We start from the raw sequence: 24,950 nt of genomic DNA, 5'->3' as shown, positions 1-24,950 counted from the left end.
CCCTAGATTAGAAGTAGCATATGGTGTTATTTGGGGAGGGCAGGCTGGTTATTTGCGGGGGCAGCTCTGGGTACGTCCCTCCATCTGGAAGCACTCCGTGCGTTGCTCCCACCTGGCAGTGCAGCCGTGCGTCTGTGAGCTTGCAAACCACCCCCCCCCCCCCCCAGCCCGGCTCCATCGGGCTCTGCAGGCAGGGCCAGGCTCTGCACCTGCTGCCCCCAGCCCCTGAGGGTCTCACGGCTGCGACCCGGGGAGAAATGGCCAAGGGGGGGCAGCGAGAGGTTGCAGGGACAGGGACACGATGGGTGCGCACGTGTGCATGGCTGCAGCACGGAGCGGTGCAGGACAGGGCGATGGAGGGGTGGGCAACAGGAGCCCTGCTTTGCCAGGGGACCATGGTGTGTTTGTGTGTGTGCGTGTGTGCACGTGTGTTTTTGCACACTAGGGCCAGGAGCCCGTGGGTGCCGTGTGTCCCCGGGGAGCAGCAGCGGGTGCCCGCTGGCTCGCAGCACGAGGCATTTTGCAGCCACCCCTGTGCCCGTCACCTGCCCGACACTCAGCGCTCCTGCCTGACACGGAGGAGGGGCATTTACTCTGTATAAAAGGCTGCACAATATCAAAATCCTCTTTATAAAAGAAAAAAAAAATGCAAAGCAGCACTAGAAAACCTCGTGTCCCAGCTGCAACTGTCCTCACCCTCACTCACCCCTTTTTTTTTTGCTAACCCTTCATATTACAATTTACCACGTGTCTGCCTATAGAACACAGCAATACATTCAAAATCTCCCCAACCCCCCTCCCCCCCCCCCTTTTTTTTTTCTTTAAAACTATTCTGTGGATTTTAAAAAGTCCTTGGAAAGGCGCGATGCTGCCTCACACGTCGGTGCTGATGCTGCGGCTGCGGGAGAAGGCTTCCCGCATAGCCGAGAGCCGGTTGGGGTTGAGCGCCTGCAGGTTGCCCACGCTCACCGGCAGCTCCAGGTCTTCCTGGCTGACGGTCTGGTAGCTGACCCGGTCCCCCCCGTTGTGCAGCTCCTCGGGGGGCTCCTGCAGGAAGAAGGTGGGGGGCTCATACTGCCCGCAGCCGGGGCAGCCGCTCTGGCTCGGCGTCGGCTTCTTGCCGAAGGGCGAGGAGGCGTAGAGGGACGGGCCGTTGGTCAGCACTACGTTGCGGTTGCAGTGGAGCGGAGGGATGTGGGAGTGCACGGCGAAGTCGGGCTCCTCCTCATCCTCCTCGGACTCATCCTTCTTGCAGCAGTAGTACTGGAACGGGACAGGGCTCAGCCAGGGGCCCGCTGCGCCGCTGGTGCCACCACCGTGTCGCCCCGCGGTAGGGAGGTGGGATCAGGCACGGGGACCCCCTATCTTGTCCTGTCCCCATCACGGTGCCCTGCCCTGTCCCCATCACGGTGTTCTGCCCCGTCCCCACCACGGTGCCCTGTACTGTCGCCATCGTGGTGCCCTGCCCCGTCCCCCATCGTGGTGCCCTGCCCCGTCCCCATCACAGTGTCCTGCCCCGTCCCCATGATGCCACATCCCCAGCCTTACCTGGAGCCTACAGTAGCAGAGGACAGCGATGATACAAAGTAAAATGACAGTCGCTAATATTCCACCTGTGATGACCACGGTCCCGGCTGTCATTCGCCCTCTTCTCCATTAACAGCCTGCAACACAGAGCACACGGGGTGGTGGGGCACGGTGCTGCCAGCTGTGGGGGGCTGTGCCTTTGTAGAAGGGTGAGGGCAGGATCAGGCCTGGTGTCAGCACTGGGAAAGCCATCAGGGGAGCCCTCGTCCCCTCTAAATGCCACCTGGCAGGTGGGAGAGGATGGAAAAAGCCAGGTGCAGTGAGGGGAGAGATTTACTAAGTGTTAGTGCAGCCTGCAGGTGTGCTGAATAATTGAGCTCGGGCAACAGCACACCTCGATGAGGGGGTGAATGAGGGTGCTGGGACCCTATGGGACCTGCACAAATGGTCCTGCAGTGAAAATCCCATCCTGTGACAACAAGGGAAGCAGTGTCCACCTGTAAGCTGCCCATCAGCTGGCCGAGCAGGGTGCCACAGGGTGCACAGCACTCCCAGATCTCAGCTGTTCTGGGTACCAGCAGGCTGCTCTGCATGCCAGAGGTGGGTACAGGGAAGTAAATCCTGCCTGGTGCCAGCACGGGGCTTGGCCATGAGCTCACAGCCCCCTCGGTGCCCTCCTGGCACACTCCGTGCCCCGTGCTGGGGACAGGGACCTGCCCACGGCTCCTGCCTGGAGCGCGGAGCTTCAGGAGCAGCGTCGCAGTAAGGGGGGGGTTTGAGCTGTGCACATTTTTTCTCTGAGCCTATAATCCATTTTCCCCATGAAAACAATGTGGTATTTTAATTTGGAATAACTGGAACTGCTAAGTGAGCCTTTAACGATTGCAGGGACAGGCGCTCTCCTCTCCCCTCCCAAAGCAGCGAGCTGTGGTATGGGATGGATCCGCCTGGTGCGGTGGGGACCGAGCTCTGTGCCTCATTTGGGGCAAGATGAAGTGTTGGTGGAGCATGGGTTACCTGGGACAGTGCTCTGAGAGCCCTGGGTGTTCACACTGAGTATGCTGACCATCACGGGGATGCTGCCGTTAAGCCACTTGCTTGTTTCTCAGGGTAGCACCAGCAGACTCCTCTCCCAAAAGTCCCCTTAGGGTAATTTGGGTGCGAGCATGGTAAAATGTGTAAGGCCCCCAACCCTGCGCTGAGCAGAGGCTGTGCTTCATGCAGGGTGAGACAAGCCCAAGCCTTGTAATGCCGGTGCAGGTCTTGTGCTGAGCATCCCTCCCCCAGGAGCTCACCGGAGGCCTGAAGTTCCCTCCAGCCGTGCAGAACAAGACCGAGCTCTGCCCCGGGGGTATGTGGGGAGCGGTGCTGCTGCCTGCACACACCTCTAGCAGCCATGCACCGGCATCGCTCTGCAGCTCGAGCAGCCCCTTAGTGCCACGAGAGTCGAGCTGGGAACAGGATAACCGCCATAAATTAAGAGAGAGAGTGAACTCTGACCACCTACCCGACAAGTGCTTTAACAAAGCTGGCCTCCAGCTCGTGAGATCAGGTTAAACCAAAAAAAACCAGCCACCCCAAACCCAAATTGCTTCAGCACCCGAGGAAAAGCAACCGTATCTGTCAGGGATTTAACCTGCTTCCAAAGAAAATAAATCTGCGGCATATTTTCAGGCGCTTAATGTCCTGCTAAAGTTGGGTAAGTGCTGAATGGATAAAGCAGTATCACATTTTATGTCGCTGCTGAGCGGGGCTGTAGGAGCGGGGGGAATTTATACCACCACTGTGCAACGTGAGAGCTTCTCGCACCGCACGGCCACGGGGCAAGTGCCTGGCTGAATCCTGCCCTCATCCCTGGGGCAAAACGCTCTGCAGCGGTTCAGGGGGACACAGCCAGGGGAAGTGTCCTCCCAGACTGCATCAGGGATTTGGGAACTCCTGCTCAGAAAGGGATTTAGGGCCGTGCTGGGTGCCCCTGCACCTGCGCTGCTCCCGTTTCCATTAAACGGTTGCCCGGGGGCAAGCAAGGGGAGCACACAGTGACGGTGATGTGCTCCGCTTCCCTCCCCACCGGTGCCACCGTGGTCAGCCAGACGTGCCACTCACAGCCACCACTCGACACAGAGCCAGACCGTTTGCATCTCGCTTTTTCCCTCCCGTAACATACTTGTCTGATTAAAGCTGGGTACCTGGAAGCATTAAACTCTCCAGCATGCAAAGGAAAGGGGGGGAAAGCCCATAAGCAGAACAATTCCTGTCTAGACCTCCTTTTTACATTTGTTCCTAATTTCACGCTCCACAGGCTCCCAGATTCATATATTTAGTAATAAATATCTTGGTAAAAGGAAGTGCTTTGCAGCTCCGCTGTGGGCTCGGGGAAGGTATGCAGGAGCCCTGCTAGGAGGAGCACAGGCACCAGCAGGCGCGTCCCACAGCCACTTGGCTCCTGCCTTCCCCCTGGGTAACATGAGGAGCCCTCGAGCTACCAAGGATGCCCAAACACCCGAAAAGTTGAAGATATTTCTCTGCACGGGTGCTTCAGGCTGCTCCTGGCTGAGCTGCTTTGGTTTAGGCACCGTCCTCTGCCTCTTGCCTGGTTTTGCCAGGCCATCTATGGCTGCAGCTCTAGGGATATGGATGGCACCAGCCCTGCAGCAGCTGGAAAGCCCAAAACATGAGCAAATGGCCTTCTCCGCTCCTTGCAGCCTGGAGAAGACACAAGCAGACCTCCCAGCAGCTCCAGCCCCGGTTTGGTGGCTCCTTCCCTTGCTCCAGGTGCTGGAGCCCTCCAGCCACAGCGGGCTCCTGCTGCCTGGCTGGACCCGGCCTGGTGGTGGCTGAGGTGAGGCTGAGATTCCTGTAAGAGACCCTCAAGTGCCAGTTAAACCAGCTTTTGGCGTTTGCAGGTGTAAGAAAAACCTTCAGGCCGGATTTCTAGATGAACAGGGCCTCCACATATCTCATCCCATCCCATGGTAACACAGTCACCCCAAGGCCTTTTGCACTAGCTGGAAGTGCCATTCATGGCAAGTACCAAAACTGAGCCTCAGGTTGGTGTGCTGGTCCCACCAAAGCTGTGCCTGCCCCAGGAGACCGTGCTTTACCTGCAAAGAGCCGTGGCCCTCAGCTTGTCCTAGTGCAGCAGCGCTCCGTGCATCCCCTGCCAGCCCTGGGACCTGCGGCCAGAGGCAGCACATCCAGCCCACAAAGGCTTCCAGGCCTTTTCCCAGCTCTTCCACGCACAGCTACCCCTGATGTCATGCTTCTGATCAAGCCCCGCTTCAGAAGAAAGGAAAACAGCCCAGCAATTAGAAAAAAGGCAATGGGAGAGCACACGAGGCGTGCAGGACGCCCGAGCTGCAGCTTCCCCGAGCTTCTTGCTGCTGCTGTCCACCCCGCAGCTGGGTGCAGGCAGCATCTGTGACCCAGGAACTTGGCCCAGAGGTTAAAAAGAAATCTCCATGTAATGAACTGCCCTGAGAAGGGGAGACTGGATCTGAGCGCTTGATGCTGCAGTGTTTTGGGGGAACCTGGCTTGCTCTGGCCTCTCAGTGCCAGCGCTCTGCCCAAGGGTAAACCCCAAAGCAGCCAGCGGGAGGGGAAACCTGGCAAGCAGCATCCAGCACGGGTGGTGGGAAGGCAGCAAACAAATGAGAAGCCCAAAGCTGTTTGGTGGCAAATAAAGCCGTGTTGTGGTGTTTCCCCCAGTGGCCGTAACCCTGCCCAGTCAATGAACAAGAGCCGGGCTCGAGGAGCAGCAGGGCAGCGTGCCAGCGGGAGGTTTGCACTCGGGGAGCCGGCGGGCAGGGCAGCTGCCAGGAACACGGGCACAGGACACGGCTTCCCGGCTGAAACCCACTCCAGGCAGCAGGGCTGCGGCACCGCTCTGTGATTTTTCTCTCTCTCGTCCCCGTGACGGCAGCACCGCTGGCCTGGGGGCTGATGCTCTGCACAGACAGCAGGGATTTAAACAGTCAGGGTGCACCGCGGGCAGCTGGGCGCTCAGCCCGTGCTCCTCCTGTCCTTCCACACTGGCATGCTGGATCAATGCATGGGTGATGGTTTGCAGCCACTGCTGCCCCTCTGCCTCCTCAGCACCCATCCCAGCACCGTGAGCAGGTGTCCTGAGCTCCAGCCTGTGTCCTGTGGGATGTGCCGGGTCATTGCCTGCTGTCCTTTGGCTCTGGGCTGAGCAGGGGCTGCTAGCCTCCCTGCTGTCCCCTCTCTGCAGAGCATATTTCTCGGTTTTCCAGGGTCACCCACAACGCCCAGCTGCTCCTGGGTGCTGGAGGTGGTGCTGAGGTCACGGCAGCCCTGTCCTCCTGTCATCCTTCACAGCACAGCTCCTGCACCCAGCAGCAGAGCAGAGGTCGGGCACTTCCCCTGCCCTGGAAATGAGGCTTTGGAAATGAGGCTTTGTGCCACTGCTGACAGTCCCACAAATAAGCAGGATTTTTGAAAGGGTGTCTATGGCAATTGGAATGGGCTGCACTGCTCGGGAGAGGCAATCAGCCCTGGCTGGCCCGCACAGGCTGTAACACAGCTGGGAGCTTTTACACCCCATCAGAATGGGAAGCAACAAAACCTCACAACCACCTGGAAGTGCCTGCCCTTTTCTGCTGCCTTTAGAGATGCTGCCTGCCTCAAAGCCCGTCACCGAGGCCACTGACCCCCCTCAAGAGGTAGCCCACAGCTCGGCTAGGTCTGCAGAGACCCAGGCAGCTTCCGCCCCAGCCCTCCTCAAGCATCCCCCAAGCTCCTGCTGACATCCGGACCGGAAACAATCTATGGAGGAGGTGATCGATAGCTGGTGCCCAGTCAACAATTCATCTGCTAGGCTCCTGCTGGCGCAGCGCTGAGCTCTGCAGAAGAGCATCCCGCGGCCATCGGGCTCCGGCTCTGCAGGATGCAGCACGGCCAGGGACTGTGGCTGCTGGGGACAGGGAGGGCAGGAGGAAAACACCTTTGCTCTGAGGCCACGGCCCCGAAAAGATAGAAGGAGTTTGTGGATTAAAAAAGAGCCCTCTCTCTGCTCGGAAGCCGGTCCAATGCTCCCTCCTGCTGGTTTTAGCTCCCCTGGCAAGGAGGCAAGCCGCAAGGTACATCAGGCTGATGCAGGATGAGCACCAGGGCAATACGGGCAGTTTGCATGGATCATAACCCCAGGTAAGCTGCTCTGTGCCCCAGGATCGCTCCTCTCTGCTCTGCGCCTTCCCGGCCAGAAATGCTCCCGGAGCAGCGCCGATGGCCAGGCAATGGGGACAGTCAAGTGTCACACTGAACCGGTCCTTCCATCTGCTCTTTTTATCATCCCACGCAATTTCATAGCCCAAAGTGCTCTGTTAAATATTATATGGCAGCCCAAAGATTCAGAGAGAAGCCACTGCTTTTCTGACGAGCTGTATGAGACTTCTCCATATGCTGCGGACACAGCGGGCGCGTGTCCCCGCAGGCAGCAGTGCCGGCGCAGCTGGGCTGTGCTCCTGTGCTGGAACAGCTCAGCGAGAGCAAAACCCAGCAAAGGATGCCCAGACAACTCAGCAGGGACATAACACAGCGACAGCCACTCCGAATTTTGTGTTTTCCTGAACCAAGTATCACAGAAAAGCTTAAAAGAAGCAGGGATTCATGGGACAATTAGGGATCCCCCCCCCTAATTGCCATTATTTGTATTTAAAAAGGAGATCAGCTCTTAGTGAGCCTTCTGAATGCTCAGCACACTCCAGCAGGCTGCCTTCAAAGGGAATCGATTTAGGGGATGCCAGCCCCAGCATGGAGCGAGAGGGAATATGTGCACTGCAATAATGAGGCAATAATGTCGGTTAATACAACCTAATCACTCCTAATGAAAAATAATATTTGCACAGCTCATCAAAGCGGTGTTGAGGCTTACTAAGCACAATTCCAGGCACGAATTTAAGTGACTGCAGATGCTAAAAGGAAGGCAGCAGTGCTGTTGGGGAGGGATGGGGGGAAAAATGGACAGTGCCGTGGGAACACCCTCCTTTCAGTGCCATGGACCTTCCCGAAGGTGCCTCTATCACCATCCCAAAGGGACCAGGAAAGGAGTTTGCAGATGCTTCAGCATCGCCTGGAATAAAACAAGGTACATTCACCCTGCTTCATCACTCCGACCTTCTGTAAAACTGCAGAGAGCACAGCTGGGAGCAGGAGGGGACCAGATTGCTAAAAGCAGCCCTGCTGCAGCCCTACAATGGCCCTATGCTAGCACCAGGACAGAGTAAAAATCAAAAAAAAAAAAGGAACCTGTATGGAGGTGATGGGATCTGCTATCAGACCACACCAGAGAGCTTTGCCCTCCACAATCCCACCTGTTCCAGCCCAAACAATCACAATCTGCATAAGTACCAGGAATTATTTCCATGCGCCAGCTGGAAAGCAGGCCGTCATCCAAAACACTCTTAAGCAGCCTAAACTCCTTTAAAAAAAAAAAAAAGCAAAACAAAAAAAAAAGCAAGACAGGCTGTCTTTCCACCCTGCATCATTTAATCTCCTCTTGAATTATGGTTTAGTCAGCCTGAGATATTAGCATGAGAGAGAGCAGTTTTTTTGGTATTAGCAGCTTGAGATAAGCTGCAATCACTGCTAAGTGGGAAATAAGTCTGGGGTAGGGACACCCCCCCCCACGGGGACTTCTTCTTACTATAAATGTCGGCCTTGATTTGTACTTTTTCCTGTCCACGCAGGGATCTCCATCACCACCCAGCAAGGAGCAGTCTGCTGAGCAGAGGCTGAAAGATCACAAAGACCCAATTGTCAGAGAGCTCTGCTGAAACGGTGCAGCAAAAGCAGAAAAAGGCGCGTTTGTCCTTCTGAAAGAGCAGTGCCTCCCAATATTGCTCCGTTCATTTGGCTTTGGAAAGCTTTTAAGTACAGAAAAGAGAAGCTGCTGCCCTAACAGCCTGATGCTGTGGGCAGGGGACGACACCTGTGGGAGTGAGAGCTTCCCGCAGGTTTTACCAAGTTACTGAAGCTGCCACAGAGAACAAGGGCAAAAAATTGCCACAGGGCTCCTGAGAAAGTCCCCTGGCCCCGAGACAGTGATGCTGGAGCTGAGATGGGCCAGGGAGCCTCCATCCCCCTGTCCTGGTCCTGGGGACAAGGCTGTGGCAAGCCAGCAGCACCGTGCATGGGGACAGTGAGGTCTTGGTACCCAACGGCCCTACAAATCCACGGGAGCAGCACCTCATGGTGGCTGTCCCCACAGGGGGCATCTGGTGGCTCTGGCCCTGCACAGAACCTCAGCCTTACGGGGAAGCGTTGGAGCAGCTGGCCTGGGGAGATGGATGGAGTCAGCCCCGCGCTGTTAGGGACACCGAGTGCCGCCGTTTGCCTCAGGTAACCACAACCAGCCCCAGCTGCGAATTCGGCCTTTGCGACACCTCAGCCAAAGCCCTGCGTGAGGCCAGGCTTCCCACCTGTCCTCCTGGCCAACGAAACAGTACGGAGCCTGAGAGGCAAAGCTTAGCTGTACTTATATCCATTTCACAGGCAGGAAAACTGAGACCTGGGACGGCTGAGGTTCTGCCTTCGAGGCCAGGTTTCATGAGGCCTGTCGCACGTTTCCAGGCCATGGTGGCTTCCCCCAGGCCAGGCACTGAGGTGGGGACAGCTCCGTGCTCCTTCCACACCCTGGTGCTGGTGGTGGGGAGGACAAGCCCCCATCTCCCACAGAACCCCTGCGGACACCGAGGCACAGCCGTGCGTCGGTCAGGATGCATGCAGGGTACGCTTCCACCGAGCAGCAAACGCAACAGGCCTTGCATTTCCAGGAGGTGAGAGCAGAGCTCAGCGGGACAGATCTTGGGCAGAGTGAATATTTGGGAGTTGCCCAATTCTGCCTCATTTGCTCAGGATTCAGGGACCCAACGAGAACAGGGTGGAAGCAGCAGGAAGCACCATTTCCTTTGGTGTTCATTAAGTGAGTTGAGAGCTCCAGGGAGCATCCCACATCTAGCTGCAGGAATGTGTTTTTTTTCCCTATTCGGGGAATTATGATGGGAATGGGTCCCTAGGTCTCTCCTGGTCATCATGTCCGGGGTGAACCCATCTCGGCTGCCCTGGGGAGCCAGCAGCAGCCAGGGATGGGCCCTTGGGGCTGCCTGAACACCCACGCAGCCCTGCCTGGGATCTCGGAAGAGATACACCTTTCTGCCTTAAAAAAAAAAATCATAAGAAGGGTAGGGAGTTTCCATAGCTACAGCTTTACATCGCTCTCGCAAAGGCTCAGGTTCAACCCATGCAAGGAAAAGCAAGCAGGGTGTTTTTTCCTACTCCAGCCCGGCAAGTTAGCACAGTGCATGAATAAATAAGTGGAGGAGAGAAGAGCTTTTGGAAACACATCTGAATGGTGAGGGCTGCCACTCACCCTGCGTCTGCCTCACCCAACACTTGTGTGGGGTCTGAGTTTCCTTTGCAGGTGGCATCGAGCCCCCGGGGCCGGTGCCAGCACCACACATTGTGGCGAGGGATGTGCAGGTTGATTATGAACAAGGAGCGATGGGCTTCCTTGTTGCCTGTGAGTTTTCTTAAAGTCTCCTTATGCTCTCATTTTTTATTTTTTATTTTTATAAGGATTTATCATTGCTGCATCAGGGGAATTAATAGGGACCAACAGTTTTTGGCAACTTTACTGAAACATTTCCAGTAAATTTCCTTTTTTTTTTCTCCTCACCTTACTTCTGTTGCAGCTCTTCCTGAGAGATCAGAGAGGGAAAGGTTTAACTCAAAGGGAGAGAAACCCACCACAACAAAATGATCACAAGCAAAAAGGCAGAAAATATAAAATAATTCATACAGCTCAGCTGAAAACCATCATTAGCCGAATAAAGAGAGAGAGAAAAACCTTCACACAAATTGTTCCACTTAAAAACACGTGGGCTTAGCAGAGCTGCTGAGATCAAATGTTTGAAATATCGACTGTTCCCAGGGATGGCATCTTTCAGGAACCAAAACACATGCGATGGTGTATCTTTTTTGCCTAGCATCAGCATCAGGACGATGCAGCCGCTGCCTTTGAAATGACTCCGCGATGCTGGAGAGGCCCTGGGGAGCGATGCGCTGCTTCGTGCTCCCCGCTCATGGCTCGCTCATCCTCTCGCCGTGTCCCCCAGGGTCAGAGGAGCATTACTGCTGGCACAGGCTGACCTGGAGAAGCTCGTTCCCAGGCCCACGGGTCCATCCTTGGGGAAGGGACGGGGCAGGGTGCTCCGGCTGCTCGGTGCCTGGGTGTTGCAGCCTCGTTGCCCCTCGTATTTGCAGCAAATCAGCACCCCAGCAGTCTGCAGTTCCTGCCTTCCTCACTTAAATGAGGCCTGACTTGTGGCACCCTAAAGGACTGGAAAATGCCAAATATCTCCTCTTTAAAAGCCAAGCGTTAGACCAGCACTCTGAATCACCAGCCTGCCCTCAGCAGCGAAGCCCCTGCATGGCTCCCATCCCCTGGCCCTGCTGAGGGGCAGTCTGGCTGGGTACCAACAGCAGCCATGCCTCCCCTGGGATGCTCTGTGCTTGGGGGTTCGGGTCACAGCAGCCCCGTGAGGATGTGCATGCAGGAACCCATCCACTCAGGCTTGCACACAGCACTGCCCCCCTCCAGCCTCCAAACCCTACCCCAATTTCGCCTTTCCTTACTCAAGCCCTGAGAAAGCTCGCTTCACTCAAACAAGTTAGCTGGAACTCATTGGGAAGAAGGAAGGAGGTATTGCTAAATAGCTCTTCACACCCCAGAGCTAATAGTTCAGCTGGGACGAATTGGGAACTAATGACAGCAATAACAAAACCTTTCATTCTCTGATTTCCTGAGCTATCTAAATGTCACCCCAGCCATGCTGATGTTGGTAGTACCACAACAAGCACTTATTTAACAGCCCACCCCAATAGTAAACCATGCATGAAGCTGTTTAACAGATATGTTTAGTCCTTACAAAACCCAAACCTACAGGCATGTGCACCTTCACTGCCCCTGCCTGGGAGACCGGAGCTCCTCGACACGCGGGTGCCTGGCACGCGGCAGAGGGCTGCCTGTGGGAGATGCCCCTCGCAGGGTTAAACCGACCACAGGGCTCCTTTGGGAGTCAGAAATGCTCTCACCACTGTCTGCAGCCCCAGCCTGTCACTGTCTGGTGAAACACAGCAGCCCTGGGCAGTGCTCTCGTGAGCACAGGGCTCAAAGCACAAAGGTGAGCCCAAGGCTGCTCTGTGTTGGGGATTTCTTCTGCACTCGCAGGATGCTTCAGTTCTGCTTCGGGTTGGTTTGGCTGGGATATTATGAAATTGGGCAACGTTGTGTTATTCACACTACGATGTTAGCATTCGTGTCACACAAAGCACTTTTTCTTTTAGGGTTCCTGTAAATGCTCTCATCTGTATTCATTTTTGGAAATCTCTTTTGGAGCAAAACCCAAGCACTGGTTACAGAAAAAGCATTTCAGCATTTGAAAGTTTACACATTTCTGTGTCTGGGCAACTCTAATCCTCTGCAGTCAGTAGCACTGCCACAACCCAGCAATATTTATGTTTTTTATTTGCTTTCAATCAAGTCAGACAATATTTTAAGACTTGCCCTTTGTGTGCCAATCCTACCAGTCAACAATACATCATAATATTTACAAAAGTATCCAGACAGCAAGTAAGACTAGTACTTGGTTTCTCAGAATCTGGTATTATAGCCTTGTGTTTTCTATAACCTATTCTGTTTTATTTAAAAATAAAACAAAAACAAAACTACGATGCCAGAAACTCAAGGGAAAATATGCACGACTGAGAAAATCCCACTTTCTGTGGGCTGAATCCGCTCCCACTGTGAGAACTGGGAAGTCAGCAATGCTAAACTGTCGCAAATCAGAAAAAAAGCAAGCTGGAGCTGTCTAATATTAATTGCATAAATATTATCCTTGCCTTTATCCCAGAGGAATATGCCTGCCCATGGGATGGGACATCCAGCGCTGCCCAGGGGGGACACAAGCAGGCATCCACTGCAAGGAGCAGCCTGGTTCAGCCACACTCAGGAGCTGAAGACAGCCAGGAGATGCTGCCCCTGGGGGAATCCTGGCTGCAGCTGTGCCAGGAGGCATCCCTGGCACTTCAAGCACCCAGATTTAGGCACAGCAGCTTTGTGTGTGCGAGGTACCGAATGCCCTGGGGGCTCCTGCCCATGCCGCAGTGAGCTGAGCCACGCCAGCACCCTGTGCTGCACCCCAAAGCTCAGTCCTCCAGGTACAATAAAGTAAATTACACCAAAGTGACAACCAAAGCACAAAATTTGCCTAATTGCAAACCCAATCAACACTTATTATCCTCCCATTCCCACCCTCGCTCCCACTCTCACAGCACGGCTATTTTTCCCCAGATCCCCCTGCTAATCTTTCCAGGGCTTAGCTACCTGGCAGGCAACACTGATCAGAGTAAGAGAGATCCCTTTCCTTCCACACGAGAGCCTTATAAATGAGATCCCTGCAAATCCTGGCTTGCGGAGGGAGACCGGGCAAGCTCCCTGCCCTCGAGGCCGCACATCTCCCGGGCTGCTCCAGCAGCTGGGGTGCTGAAGCCCTTGCTCAGAGCCGAGTCTCTGGCAGCATCAATACTGTATTTTTTCCCCAGAGGGAGCCTAGCTTGCATTTCCACAAAAGGCATAATATCTTGCCGTGTAACACACATGTATTTTGTTAACTGCAGAGTGGCAGCATGCACGCTGTTGTACAGTGAATGATTTCTACAGCTGAAGTTGCAGCGGAGTCAAATTGCAGCAATTATTGATATCAAAGGAGAGCCGCAACTGACTGTCCATCAACCTAAATGTTTAAGAGCTGGCTGGGTTTTTCCTAAGGCAGCCTGGCCTTTCCCAAATAACCCAGCCCGTAACAGCCTCAGCGTGCTGGCTGCCGCTAGAGGGATGCACGGGGCTTGCAGGGCGCAGTGGGTGCTGGCGGGCAGAGCCCCAGCATCTGCACCTTGAGCAGTGGATGCTGGGCCCAAGGAAGGGTGGAAAGCCAGGAATAACAACATGCAGCATCGTCTGCAGGAGCACGCCAGGCCTGACAGGCAGCCAGCGAGGGGGAGACTCCCCGCACCCAGCAGTTTGCAGTCTGGCTATAAAGGGAGACACCAGAAACAGAAAAAAAAAAAAAAAAAGAGAGAGTTCATGGTTTGCCAGAGCTCAGGCAGGAAAACCCGCGACAGATCTTGAAGCAGAGCCAAATCCATACCGAGAGCAAAGGGGATCCTGCCATAAATGCACAGCAAAGGCATGGCAGCTCCCTGTGCTCAAAGGGGAAGCACACGGGGAATTCAGAGCACGAGCTCTGTCCCTGCCAGGCACCTCGGAAAGTACTTGCTGTTTCCTGGGGGCAAAAGGCAAATAACCTAGGGGAGAAAAGGTGGAATACTGGGAATGAAAATGAGCCAGGCGCTTTGCAGGTAGGCTGTTTTTCTCACAGGAGATGCGGCCTCTAAGCGGGTGGCTTAGCAGAGCTGCAGCTTGCACGCTGGAAAGCGGCCGCTCCGGGGACTCGTCTGGCCCGTGCCTGTGAGCTCCTGTCTCCTGACACGCCTGGGCACACTCACAGCAAACACCAGCCTGGATGGCCTCTGTGGCATCTTCTACAAGGAATTCCAGGACATCTCCCTGCTGGGGCTTGCAGCAGCCTCTGAACGTCGAGACATTTTGGTCTGCTTCAGCTGGAGCAGCCCGAGTCAGGGCGATGCATGGGGGAACACGACGACGGCTGAACCAGTCGCATCCCCTGGCAGTCTGGGTCTTCCTCTTCCCACAGGCGGCCTGTTTCCTTTCATTAATTTCATTAATTCTCCCCTTTAACCTCAAACAGTGAACCACTTGGTGAGTAAAGAGACAACCTGGCTTTGGCTTTGTGTCCCCATCTCGCTCACCCAACATCCCCCACAGAGAAAATCAATGGGAAAACAGAACGTGAGAGGTAGAAGAACGGGATGTGATCTCCCCATCGCAGCTCTCCAGGGCACGTGAAACGGCCAGTGAGAATGGCTGCTGCTTGCCCGCGGCCAAGGTAAGAACCAAGGAGAGATTTCTGCCATGTGAGGCTGGAGTGAGTGGCAGCAGAGCCATGTCCCCTCTGCCACATGCTCTCAAGTCCTTGTCACCTGGCTGAGGGAAGGGGATGCCAGCTGCCACTACGCTTCTGCAAAAATTCACTTGCCCTTCTTTTTCTTTTTCCTTTACTTTTCTCCCCCTTTATTTATTTATTTATTTTTAATACGGCTGTTATTCACTGACCGGGGGCATGTGCTCCTCAGAGCATCTCCTGCAGCAGGCACCGAGGAGCCCCCTGCCAGCCTCCCCTCACCCTGCAGAGCCCCCTGCCCCTCATCTCCAGTGCTCAGCACTGACCTTACCCCCTGCAAACCACAACTTTATTATTTTCAGAGCCTCGGGGAGGATTTTATCTCGCCCTCTGCTAATGTGGATCCTACTGTCCAGTTATGCTGACCCGAGAAACGTTTCTACTGCCGGACTAACAGTGGGCTCCCCTACACCTCCCCGTGCCCCCAGCCTGCTGCTCCCACATCAGGCACACGCTGCCGAGGCTTGGTCCGACAGCACTGAAGGAAACAGAAAAATCTCTGCACATTTTCCGCTTGGGTCAGGTCCCTGGCCTGCCAATCATGGGCTGAGACTTGCTTTTGGGTTTCTGCTAACTTTCCTTTAAAACAGCCCTCAGAAAAAGGCAATTATCATAGGGCCATTAAGGCTCTCTCCATTGCACGGCCAGATAACTCGCTTGGAGTCTCTTGAAATAACCTTTAAACAATAGATCCTGCCTTGTTTGCTGGATGGTTCTGAGCTCAACGGTAATGCATCCAGATGTCAGCCGTGTCTCCTGTAGGCCTAACTATTTCTGGAAACACACCAAGGGCAAGTTGTTTGGGTAATGTCAGATATTGTTGCAGAGAGAACGTGACAAGTTCCCAGCCCTTCGATAAAAGCCGTGGAGCACAGAGAGGCTGCTCGGGGTGGCGGGGCTGGGGGTGCAGGGCTATGGCAGGACCCCAGCCTGTGTCCCTTCTCGTGCCTTGTCCCCTGCACGATGCTGGCTGGGTACCAGAAGCTGGGGAGAGCCTGAGCTTGGCAGGCTCAGGGCTGCATGCCTGGTGCTTGTTGCTGCAGGTGGCTTTGGTCCTGCAGGTAAGAAATAGGAGAGAAGCACTGGAGACATCCGGGAGGGGCTGAGTTACCCGGGTGGCAAATTTGGGGAGCAAGCCTTGGCTCATCCTGTGCTGTTATTGGGAATGAAGCTGAGCACCGGCCCTGACCCATTGCAGGTGCTTGTTGCAAAAACCCTGCCTGAAGTGAGGGAAAACCAAACCCAGCCCCTGACTCATCGCTGGCCTCCACCCCGCAGCCTGCACCAGCACATGGCCAGGGGGGTGCCAGCAGCTCCCCTCCACGAGAAATCCCAACCCACGGCCACGAGGGACGTGGTGACATCAGCTGCGCCGGGACTGCCAAGCCCCAAACCCCTCATGCAAACACAAAATGAGCTGGAAGCCAGGAGGCTGAGCTGCCTGTGCCCAGCGGTGGCTTTGTCACCTCGTCTCCGCTCTGGCCTTCCCACGGATGTCTTCACCAGCAGCATCATCACCCGGGAACGCATCACTTGGTCTCTGCAGAGCCAGCCCTTATGATTTTGGCCTGATTCAGCCCCGTTCCTTGTCCCCCCACGCTGCCTCTGACAGACACCTGGTGAAATGCTCCATCCACAGGATGAACTGCATCCATCCATGTCCTCCTGCTGGGTCCCTGACCTGCCGCTACTGCCTCCGGGCTCACATTAAACTGTCCGAGGACACTTCAAAATCTTATTACGACTTTTCACTTTTCCCCCCTCCAACCTTTAAAGCTGACCTCTGTGCAGGGCTGTTCTGGCAGGCCTCGGAGGATGCTGAGGTCCCAGCCTCGTCTGGACTGATCCCAGCTGTGATCCAAAGGCAGCTGGGACGTCTGGAGCGGGTCAGAGTCCATCACCCGGCATATTTTCAGTCCCTCTGCCAAGCTGTGGTGCTAGAACATACGCTTTTTTCTCAGGCAAAGGGTGAACAAATCCTGCCTGCCGCAATAAATTAGCTCACGGGGAGAGAAGGAGATAGACAACGCGGGGAGAAGTGTAAATTAGAACGGGAACGAATTGCAAGTTCAAGCCCAGCACCTGCCACCTCCCCTCCATCCCTCCCCTGCTCTTCTCCAGGGCTGTCACATCACAGCCGTGCCCACGGGAGCCCTGCCAGCAGCACGCACCTCTTCGCTGGCCATGTCCTAATCCATATCCATGACAACACGACGGCCAGGTACCCGAATATGATGGGCAGGAAGGTTGTTACTGTTCCTTACACCGCCGCTAACACAGCTGGGCACCGTACAGCCAAATGGAAAGCTCCCAGGTAGGTGAACACCTTGCAGCTGTGAAACTCCCCACTGAACGCCACGCTGAGCACTGAGGACGTGTCCTGCTGAGCCCAAGGACCAGTGTCACAAATTTCTTTGGGCTGCGAGGATGCAGCCAAGCTCCCTGGGCTGAGCACAAATGCCCCGGGGCATCCCACAGGTCTCTGTTACTTCTGAACGTGTTCTGGGGTGGCAGAGCCCCTGCGGCCAAACCTGCAGGCTCGGCTCTCATGTCACCTACGAGAGGGTTTGGGCTCTGCTGCAACTGCAATGCAAAAGGGTCAGGGGAGACTTTGCAGCCGGACCTATCCACCAGGCTTTGCTGAAAGCAAACAGGAGCTTGGCGGAGCTGCAATCAGTAAACACGGCGCTGGGCATGGTCTGCATCCTTCGTGCGCAGGTAGGCACACGCACGGGAGAACCACCTGCATTAGCAATCCACATTACTGATGGAAAACAGGAACAAGCTCAGAGATGCTGTTTCCTTCCTTTCCCCTCACATCCACTCATCTTTCATAAGCAAACCCCAATGTATTGAGGGGTGATAAATCAACATCAGTCCCTCCAGGGGGGGATTTTGTTGAATTTCTTTATCTCCTTTGAGCACCGGCACTGTTTCCTAAGACTTCTTGTCACCGTTCTGCACAGGAACACTGACATGCAGAGGAAGGAGGTTACGGTTTAATTACAGCTGCACGCTCTTTAAGGTGTTTAAAATCTCTTTTCACCAACTGACAGCCGTAATGTATCTTTCTGCTAATTTCAGCTGAGAAGAAAAACAGCCATAAAAGGCTGCAAACAAGCCTCTGCTACTCACATGCCATCACAACGGGGCAAGCACCTAAAGACAGCTGTGTGGCTAGCTCAGGCACATGGTTTATGCACAATTTACATAAACTCTTTTCCCTTAACAGCATTATAATTTAGATGCTTACTCAGTGAGGACATAAGATGCGAGGACTAAAAACCAATCACGCCGGGCACTGCTGCTCAATTGAGGTCACCGAGGAGCACTGCCTGCACCCCGAGCATCGGGATGCCAGCCAGGTTTCCCAAAATGACAGACATCCATCATGGAAGACCTGAGCGCACGGTTTCACCAGCTAGGTTTTATGCTGATTTCACCGCTCGTTTCAGGCTGGAAGACAATCTGTTGAACCTCAAAGTGCAGTCTTCTCTTACCTTTAATTTATTCTGTCAGAAAACTGTCTACCTTAATGAGTACGAGCACACCCCCACTGCCTTCCAAGTTTGGTGATCTGTTATGTCAAATATAAATAATCCTGTCTGAAACCACTCGATACGGGGAAATGAAAAGCCATCTTCCCTCGGGGGATTTCTCTCCCACGCAGCCCCCCCATCCTGCAGAGCGAACGACGGCCATGTGCTTCCGCGAGCTCAGCCCCAGCCAGCTGCTGTATTAAACAAACCCCGCTACGAGCAGCCCCCAGATAATTTTGCCATCCCCTTCCTTGCAGCTACCTTTGCATTTCTTTGCCGTGGGTGAGCTTGGGGGGCTGCTCTGCTGCTTAACTCAGCTGGGGGGGGGGGGTCCTGTGTCCTTTGGAGCCAGGATGCCAGACAGGAATGATCCCTCATCCTGGCTGCCTGGTTCCGTGTGAGATGCCCAGAGGGGGTACCCAGAGAGGCCGCATTTGTCCCCACACCACGTGCAGGAAGGAGGACGAGCTGTCCCCGGGGCGAAGGACGCGACCTGAGCACCCAGCCAGGGCACGGCGTGGGGGGCATCTCCCCCCGCCAGCCCTGAGAGAGGCTTTCGTGTCCTTCTCCAGAGCTAAGGCTTTGAGGCTGGCGATGCTGTAGGAACCAGCAGCACCGAGCCTGGAGCACCCCGGTGTTTTTCATCCTGCTCTAAGGCGGTCGGGCTTGACTGGTCCCCCAGAGACAGGCTCTCGGAGAGCGGATGCTGTGCAATACTCAGCCCCTCTCCAAATCCCCTGCCAGCCCCAGCGCTGGAGCCAGGGCTCGTCCTCTGCCTGCTCTCCTTGTGGGCATCCCCCAGGGCTGGGGGCTAGCTGCCGGGGCCCCACAGCCCCAGTCCCACCCCAGCAGAAAACCAGTTTAGGATGCACCGGGAAGAGGAAAAGGGGAGAAGAGGAGGAAAGAGGGGAAAAAGGGAAGACCCCCCCCCCCCCCGCGGCAAAGGACGGGGCAAGGTGCCATCCCTTCTCTGCCACCCTCCCAGACCCCGTTACCTTCGCTCGGGGGGAATCGTGCCGGATCTCTCAGGTGAGGACCGCGTCTCCCGAAGTCTCCAGCTCGGAGCGCATCAACGCAGGGACGAAAACAAGAAAGAGTTAAAAAAAAAAAAAAAAAAAAAAAAGGTACTAAGAGAAAAATCAAAACCAACACAAAATAACAACGACAACAACAACAACAACAAAAAAAACCAAGAGCAGCGCCCAGGCCGAGGCCAGCTCAGGGTGCTGAGCGGAGGAGCGGGCGGCAGGCACCCTCTCGGCACATGGCCGGTGCCGGCAGCCGCGGCGGTGCGGGGGGGGGGTTGGGGGGGGGGGAGCCGCTCCCTCCCCGCCGGGGCCGCCAATGAGGGCGGTGCGGAGCAGCGCTGCGCCCCCCCAGCCCCGGCAGCACGGAGCGTGCATGCGGGGTTCCCCCCCCCTTTCTTCTCCTCCATCCTCCCCCCTCGCCATCCCCGCCCTCCGCAAGCCGCTGCCGAGCGGGAGGTGCTGGGGGGGGGGTCCCCCCGGGGGGTCCCCCCCCGCTGCGCTGTGGAACCCACCGAGATGGAGACACCCACCCCCCCCCCCGCATCCCCCCCTTCGGCCCCAATGAACCGGGAACGCCCCCCCCCCCCCTTTAATGGGGTCCGGTTGTCCCCGCATGGAGCCTGGGAGGGGTTTGACCCGGGTGCCTTCATCCCCCGTGCAGGGAAAGCATCCTCCCCCTGCGGGGGGAGGGGGGGGGGGGGGGGGGTTGAGAAAAAAAGGAGTGACCCCCCACCATATAGCCCATTCAGCCCCACAGACATCCCGTGGCTTTTTACGTTATGTGGCTCTGTCCCGGGGACCATGCTGAGGTTTTTGCCCTCTGGTTTCGGTGGCAGCATCTCTCCGTGTCCCTTCCAGCACGACCTCAGCTACTTTACAAGTCCTCGCCCACAGCTGTCTCTGAAGGTGCTGGCCCCGTACACGGCGCGTCCAGCAGCAGCAGGGGCGACCCACGGGATTTCATCAGTGTCAGGGTGGTATCACAGAATGCTTGAGGTGGAAAGGGAAAAGATTATTGTGTCCCAGAGCTGAAGGGAGAAGCACTGGGGGACAGAACGTGGGAGAAAACCTGCTGACTTGAGTCGCTGTTACCCCTCAAGCAGATTGGAGCCCCCAGAGCCCCCGGCACTGAAACCACTGTCCCCTGTCCCCAGGCTGCTGTGACCGGGGAGCACGAACTGCCCCAGCTCTCCCCCTGCCTTCCCCCTGCAGAGCCGAGCAGTGCCCGCGCTCCCCTGGGCACATTTTGGGAGGCTGTGACGGCCCTGCCGAGCTGCACCCAGCGCCATCAGCCTGGGCTGCCGTCCCCACGCTGTCTGAAAGCTGCTGGGCTCCTGCGGTGGGCAGGGACCCTTCTGCAGGCCACCCTCCAGCCTCCTTGTGATAACACTGGGAGATAAGCGCAGTCATCCCGGAGCACCTCTGCCGATAGGGACGCGTGGCTCTTGTCTTGCAGCGCTGATTTCCCTGGCCTGACTTGTGCCTGTGGTCCCAAAGTTATTCGTAATGGCAAACTTCATTTTTCTCTTCTGTTTGAGCGCATTGACACTCGTTCTGTCCTTCTTGACTGATGGGAACAATCAGTTCCCGGTCCTTTTATAGTGCATCTGCTCTCCTTGAGATGCTATCGCTTATAGCACTCTTTTAATCTATGGAGAGGGAAACAGTTGCATTAAATTAATTGCTCCCTAAATAAACTAATTACTGCCAGTAATTTCAGCACACTTTGCACGCAGTTCAGACGCCTGTGCACAGAGCTGAAACACAAGCCATCCAGTCTGACAACCAGGAATGAAAGCAAGGGGGCAAAACGTAGGTTATCTTTAGAGGGTCTACTTCAGGCTATTCTCGTTTAATTATCATAGACTGTATTGATTAGTGCTGAACCGTCTGTATCACGGTTCCTTTTCAGCTTTGCTTCAAGGTTGCTTGGACTACGTGCAGACCATGCTGAAAAGCTATGCCAAGAAAAAACAATTCTAGCTTTTTATTACTTTTATGGGTCAAACGTCATTGTCCAGCAATTTATCTTTGTATTTTTGTTCAGAAATATGAAAGATAGAGGTTCTTTGTTTGGGCCATTCATTTCAGTTTCTGTGGCTGTATTCCTGTATTGAAATAAACAGCCTCCTTTCTTCCCAAGCTGCCTTTTTAATGAATATGTCAAAGCAATTCTTCTTCAATCTGAACCCAGGACAGGAGCAAGGAAAAACAATGTTATAACAAGGACTTAGCGAATACTTGCGCTGCCTTAAGCAAGTACAGATCTTATTTTGTGGACCTCTAACACGAGATCCAGTTACTCTAAAATCAATTCTGTGAAGATCAGGTACCAAAGCTCTGAAGGAGACCGAGGTTTTTATGACGAGGAGACCGAGGTTTATATGGTGTTTCGGTACCTAGCGGTTGCAAGTCGTCTGTTGTGAGCAGGGTCTTGTTGTGCGAGGGGCTGAACAGGCACGGAGTGCGAAGAGCCGTAATCCCCCAGACTTTGCGACGTGCATTTTTACAGGAGGAAAGCGCTAATTAGGCGCTGCAGCATGGGAGCCAGCCGATAGCCTTGAGAGCTGGCCACTGGCCAGCCACAACTTCTAGCAGCCCTCCTTGCCGGTTGGGAAGTGTCCTGTGCCTGCCAAGTCTGCGGGATAAACAGCAGCAGCCAGGAGCCAAATCGTTTGTAGGTGTTAAGTTAAGGTGTTCAGGTTGTAATCAGCTGCTTTCCTCTGACGGCCCTGGTGGGTTGTGCACGGTGCAAGTCCCTGGGGGAGTTCGTGCAGCCAAGCTGCCCTCCTGCACCCACCAGTTCTTGTTTCCTGCCACCTGCCTCAGGACTTGGGATCAAACCGTGCACGAATTTCCCTTCATTGACCACCCAAGCCTGCTTTCTAGGCTTTTTCCCCTCCTCCAGATTGCTCCTTCCCTAGGGGAGGAGCAGCTTCACCTGGTTATCGTGGCACAGGTGTCATCTTCCCATTGAGACCCCATTTGACCCATGGCTTACATGGCCACAAACCACAGCTGAATCTGGCTGCTGCTGGGAGCAATTCCCAGCTTTCTGTATGCACTTCCAGTGCCCCACCAGCTTTGCTCCCACAGCAGCTCAGCAGGGACAGCAGTTTCTAGGTTCGAGCCTGCAAACCTTTCTCCCTCTGCTCTTACCACCCACAAAATAGGAGCCCCTGTCTCATAAGCACAGCCCTAAGAACTGGCCAGAGCCATGACCTTGCCTGCCGTCCCTGTTGCACCTCTTTGCTGATCCCTGTGAGGGGAGTGAAACTTCTCAAATAAGTATGTTTAATCAGGGTGGATGAGTTCCCACTTCCCCAAGCCAGCTGCTTCACCCCTGTGGTGTTGGGCACCCCCAGCTTGCACCCAACACCAAATACTGAGGCTCACTGGGTGCAGCAGCCTCAGCACGGGGCAGGCACATGGTGCTGCATCGCACCCACCAGCTCATGTCCCGACACACAAGGCTGGCACTGCCATGTGCTCCTCCACAGCCATTGCTTCAGCTGCAAGGGACAGCGAAGGAAGGGCACAGAGAGGCAGAGGGCTGGATTTAAGGATGCCCACCACACCCTTGTGTTTCTCTTATTGCTTATTCCCCCCCTTCAAGCTTATTCAACCCCTTTAAGGCTGCCAAGAGTATGGCAAGTGTTCCCCATACAGAAGCCATGTTGAGTTTTCTGGTGTCAATCATATTCATCCACTACAGCCACCCTTTATTCTACCTTCTGCTAGCTCATCTGTTACAGACATCAAGTATGCAGGGCAGATCTACGTGCAGCCTTTGTCATTCAATGCACCGACCTTTGCTGCTAAGCTCCATCTTCCAGCTCCTCGGGCTCTTTTGGCCCCATGAATTGGCTCCTCTTGATGCTGAGGCTGGCTTGCTGTGCAACCTTCAGGAAGCAGCTTCGTGCCAGACGTCAATGGCTGGAGGAAAAGCAACAAGAAAGGCTGGCAGCAGGGAGCAGAGCCCCACACAGAAGGGCTTGGCACCAACCCACCCCCCCAAAAAAAAACAACCACCTGGCAGAAAGCCCTTCCTCTGGAGCCGTGCCCGCGGTGAGTTCAGCTCCTTTTGCTCCTGTTCCCGACCAGCTCAAAGAAAACCGCTCCAGAGAGGCAAGGGGTCACCGCACGAATGTTAAGGCAAGTGCTGCGAAATGAAGGCTGACAGGTAATGCAGAAGGGCCATGCAGGGCGTTGTGCGTCTGACAAACAAACACCGGTTCTGGGGATTGTTAAAGGATAAAGCAAATCTTACCGAGTTTGGTATTCAACACCACATGCCCGATAATGAAGCGTGGAAAGGTGTCTGCTCAGACGCACACAGAGAGCCACGGAGGGAAGACCAGTGGGAAGTGAGCATCCCGTGGAGAAGGGCATTGTAAGCCCCAAGGGGGCTGCAGCGCCGTGGGGTGGGGACGTTACCCACAGGGGACAAGGGGAGACGGGAAGAGGAGGCCACTGACCCAGACTGGGAGCTTGGGGTAGCACCCACAAGGGGAATATTTGGACTGGAGCAAGCTCCCTAGCAGAAGGAGCCTAGAGCGGGGCTTATCCTGCCTCGAGCGTCCTTGGCAGGGACTCGTGAATCTGTGCTACAATGCGTGGAGCTGGTTATTGCAAAGCCACTTTATTTATGGTGTTTTTATTGGCAGGGGAGTGGGAGTGCAATACAATTTTAGCCACTGATGTCTCCATCTCCCTTACATTCCACCTCCATTTCTAGAGACATTTTTTTCTTTGAATTACACGATTCCTCCAACGGTCCAAGGGACTCTCTGTACCTGAGACGGCACAGGATGAGCTGGACGGTCTTGCTGAGCTGGGCTGGGTGTGGGCAGCTCTGGCAGAGCAGAAGACTGCACGTCTCCACCACCATCGGTCCTGCTCCCCACCAGGGCCAAGGTCTGCTGGGATGTACCTGAGCATGAAGGAAGGTCCAGTTCACACCGTGATCTGCGGGGCGCACAGCTCCTGGGCACGAGCGGGCTCAGCAAACAGCCCCGCCAGCTGCACCTCTCTGAGCATTTTAAAAAGGTCTTGTGGAAGACCAGAGGGAGTCTCCGGGAGCTGCCGAGTCCGAGATCACCGAGATGTCCCCTTGGTTGTGCTCCAGCTCCTGAACCTCGCCCAGATCTCTCCCACCTCCCGCTGGCACTACCCGCTGCATCACGCAACCCTTTATAAACAAACCCGGAGCCCGCCTTTGTCTCTTCCTGTCCTTTCAGATATTTTGGGTGTCTGTGGCAATCTCTCCTGTTTATATAACAAAGCCACAGCCCAGTGTTTGTGGTACCATATCCATGGAAACCCTAATATAGCATGCACAGGCAAGGAGGATTTCATTAGGTGGCTCGGCGGTGGCAGCTTTTGGGGGGAGCAGTAGGGGAGGGATGTCTTTGGGATGCTGGGTTGTGCTGGGAAGGACCTGACTGTCCACCTGGCCTCGGGCACCCAGCGAGGCAATGCCTCCCAGGAGCAAACGATGCTCGCTTTTTCCTAGCTTTGACCTTTTGCCTGCACTTGCATCACCCCTGATGGTGCCATGGGGCTCTTTGCAGCCCACCTGCCTGCCTTTCCAGCTGCAAAGAGCCACGGGTGATGGACTGAGGGGAGAGGAGAGGCAGAAGAGACCGGAGCAGCTCGGGCTCCTCCAGGAGAAGCAGGAGCAGCACGGCTGAGCCACAGGGCAGCTGAGGTCCAGTTCTGTCCCTGATCTGGGG

At 55.2% G+C, this 24,950-nt stretch overlaps 1 protein-coding gene across 1 annotated transcript; it reads right to left on the bottom strand.

Moving 5' to 3' along the window:
- Positions 1–873: 873 nt before the first annotated feature.
- Positions 874–1,641, bottom strand: FAM163B (family with sequence similarity 163 member B). Its single transcript, XM_035555337.1, has 2 exons — positions 1,549–1,641; positions 874–1,263 (listed from the first exon to the last, which is right to left on the bottom strand). Exons 1-2 carry the CDS (start codon positions 1,639–1,641, stop codon positions 874–876), a joined length of 483 nt encoding a protein of 160 aa, XP_035411230.1.
- Between the last annotated feature and the right edge of the window lie 23,309 nt (positions 1,642–24,950).

Source organism: Cygnus atratus, chromosome 19, assembly GCF_013377495.2.
Source record: "Cygnus atratus isolate AKBS03 ecotype Queensland, Australia chromosome 19, CAtr_DNAZoo_HiC_assembly, whole genome shotgun sequence".
NCBI lineage: Eukaryota > Metazoa > Chordata > Aves > Anseriformes > Anatidae > Cygnus > Cygnus atratus.
Note: the sequence above shows the minus strand (reverse complement) of the source record. Positions and strands in the feature narration are given on the sequence as shown.